Source organism: Hipposideros armiger, unplaced genomic scaffold (assembly GCF_001890085.2).
Source record: "Hipposideros armiger isolate ML-2016 unplaced genomic scaffold, ASM189008v1 scaffold_261, whole genome shotgun sequence".
Lineage (NCBI taxonomy): Eukaryota > Metazoa > Chordata > Mammalia > Chiroptera > Hipposideridae > Hipposideros > Hipposideros armiger.
In genome coordinates, this window is record NW_017731611.1 from 46,612 (window position 1) to 49,609 (window position 2,998).

At 56.5% G+C, this 2,998-nt stretch overlaps 1 protein-coding gene across 1 annotated transcript in view; it reads left to right on the forward strand.

Annotated features, from left to right (window-relative positions):
• Positions 1-1,194: 1,194 nt before the first annotated feature.
• Positions 1,195-2,998, forward strand: part of SLC5A9 (solute carrier family 5 member 9) — a 30,181-nt gene continuing 28,377 nt past the window's right edge. The window contains exon 1 of the mRNA XM_019656517.1: positions 1,195-1,357. Within this exon, the coding sequence (XP_019512062.1) occupies positions 1,196-1,357 (162 nt within the window). The 5' untranslated portion in view covers position 1,195. The remainder of the gene's footprint in view (positions 1,358-2,998) is intronic.

Here is a 2,998-nt window from a genome sequence, read left to right on the forward strand (position 1 = left end):
TTTTTTAATCTCTTCCTGGCATTCCCTGGGCTCTGGATGCTAAAATTGCCTGGTTAGCTAATAGATGGGCGTGGCTGCTGTGGGTCCAAACCTGCTGGTTTGGGGTGAGATAAACTGCAGGGGTTGGGACTCAGCCTCAGGCATCTGTGAGGAAGGGGTTGGGGGACGGGGTACACGGGCAGGAGAAGCCTGAGGGCCAGGGTGGGCCCTGCCGGTGGTGGGGTAGGAGGAAGAGCGTTCACTGGCCCTGAGAAGAGGCAGGGCGCAGGCCACGCTGACCAAGGACATGGAGCTCAGAGTCACTGAGCAACCTGCCCACGATCACCCTGCAGTTCAGTGAGCCGTGCCGCTGGGACTAGAAAGCAGGCTCCCTGGGTCCCCAGGCAGATGGTCTTCCCTGGACTCAGGATGCTCTGCGTCCTTTTCAGGAGCGCTCATTTGTCACAGCACAGGGCAGGAGTGTGGACCCAGAAGATGCAAATTCTGGTCCTGCTCTGTAACTTGGAATAAATATGTCTTTTCCTGGGCCTCAGTTTCCTCCACTGTAATAAAAGGGGGCGATGACACCGGGTGGGTGAGGCAGGAACATGTGAGGGGTGGGTGCGTTGCACTGCGAGGATAAGAGCAGCTCGCTGCTCCCTCGCCTCCTCCCGCTGAGCAGAAGGAAAACTGCATAGAACTGACAACCAAGAAACCTATGTCCAGGCCCAGTTCTGACTTTGTTCCCCTGTGTGACCTTTCCCTCCCGGGGCCTCAGTTTCCCCTCTACACAAGCAAGAGCTTGAACACCTTGACTTCCGAAGTTCTTCTCAGCTCCAGGATTCCAAGACTCTGTACCTTTTCTCTCCCTCCTCCTCCTCTCCCTCCTCCTCCTTTTCCTCTCTGGGGGTGAGAGTGTGTGTGTGTGTGTGTGCCTGTGAATGTGTGTGCCTGTGCATGTGCGTGCATGTGTGTGCGTGTGTGTGCGTGTGTGTGTGTGTGTGTGTGTGTGTGTGTAGTAGGGGCAGGAAAACAGAGGGTCCTGTAGAGGATGAAGATGGCAGGTAGGGGGAAAGCGGGGCCAAGACTTTATACGCCAGTGAGGCGCAGAGCTTTCTCAGCAGCTAATGGGACTCGGGGCTGTTTAATCATTAAAGGAAAGGAACGAAGCCAGGAGCGCCTCAAAGTCCAGCCTGGTAGTGACCGCCTGTCACGGATGAGCGTGGAGCCGGCAGCGATGGGGCCTGGAGCGTCAGGAAATGGGGTCAGGACTGCGACAGCTTCAGACTCAGCACTGGGCTCTGGAGTTGCCCTGCACGCCTACGACATCGGGGTCCTGGTCGCCTACTTTGTTTTCGTCATCGGCGTGGGGGTTTGGGTGAGTAGGCCCAGAGGTTGGGGCCTGGCAGGGGAGGCACAGCCACGCTCTCATCTCTGGCTGGTCACAGAGCTGGGGACAGGGGTGGGCAGAAGGCAGGCAGGTCAGGGAAGCACCGGGGCTGGGGTGGAAGGGCCCTCAGGAACCAGCCTCACAAACCCTCCTCTTATAGATGGGCAGACTGAGACCCAGGAAGGGGCGCGACTCCCCTAAGGTCACACAGTAAACCAGAGGCAGGGCAGGCCTGAGCCCTATCTCCTGGCTCCCTGTCTCTGTGTATCTGCTGCCTTGGGCCCCATCCATCCCTCAGCCCCATTTCTTCCCTCTTCACCATGCTGAGACCCCCCCAACTCTGTGAATGACTCCTGGCCTACCCCACCTCCCCTGGTTAGTCCCTTGGCAAGGAGCAGTGCTTCCTAAAGGAGCTGGCGCTCCTGAGCTCACGGGAAGGGAGCCAGGCTGATCCTAAGGTTCGCCTGTTCTCCATTGTTCACCGAAGCCTCTGTGCCCTGGAAAGGGGCCAGGTTTTGAGGTCAGCGAGCCCTGAGTTCAGATCCTAACTCTGCGAGTTAGGGCTGCGTGGCCCTGGGAACATGTGAAGCTTCTCTGAGCCTCAGTTTTCTCATCTGGATGGTGAGAATAAGGAATACACTGGAGAGCAGTCAAGACTGTTCAGCAACGCGATGCATTTAAGCATCTGGCACAGTGCCCGGCACATAGCTGGGAGCAATAAGTGGCTGTTGTTATCACCACAGCATTCGAGAGAAATGCCAGCACCTTTAGACTCTGCTGTGAGGCACACGGTGACTAGAGTTGTCCAGCAGGTCACTTACTGGGCTGTGGCAAGGTCAGGAGCCCTCTCTGGGCCTCAGTTTCCTCATCTGTAAAGTGGGGTGAGCAGTCCCTGCCTCCCAGGGCTGGTATGTGGAAGAAACGGACTCACAGATCATCACTGGGTCCTGGGAGGCAGCTGGATGTGAGAAGCACCAACTCCTCCTTGACTTTGGAGAAAATGCTCCCCAGCTTTGGGCCTCCATTTCCTCGTCTATGAAATTAATTCTTTCTGCTCACCTGGCTTCCCTGAGGACCAGCGGTGACACTGGAAAGTTCAAGCAAAGCCTTAACAGGCGCCAGCCCTCGCCGCCACCCCCGCCCCCCTACCCCTCATCCAACCTCTCCCTTTCCCTCCCCACACACACACTGATCACTCCCTGGTGACTAATTTATTACTTTTCCTTGGGGAAGAGAAGCTTCTTTAAATTTCTTTTTCCTTCCTCTCCTTCAGGTGTTTCTTCTCCTATCTCTGGGCCCCATCAGAGGCCTGCTGGCTTCAGCATCTTAAGAACAGCTTTGAATTTATCCTCCTCTCCCCACTGCCCAGCCATCACCCACTGTGTCCCCAGAGAAAGTTCCTTCACTCCCCACTTTCCTTTCATTCTTCAGAGCAATTCCCCACCCAGGCCACTAACCATTTATTTACTGGTGCAGCTCTGGGATTTGTTCCAGGGTCCTGGATGGGCCTACATGGCGTGGTCTGCCTTCAGGCCAGGGCAGGAGAAGCCCCCAAACAGAGTCTCACCTCTCTGCCCGGGGCCCAAAGTCCCACTGTCAGAACTGCAGCCCCCAGTGAGGAGTCTTGTA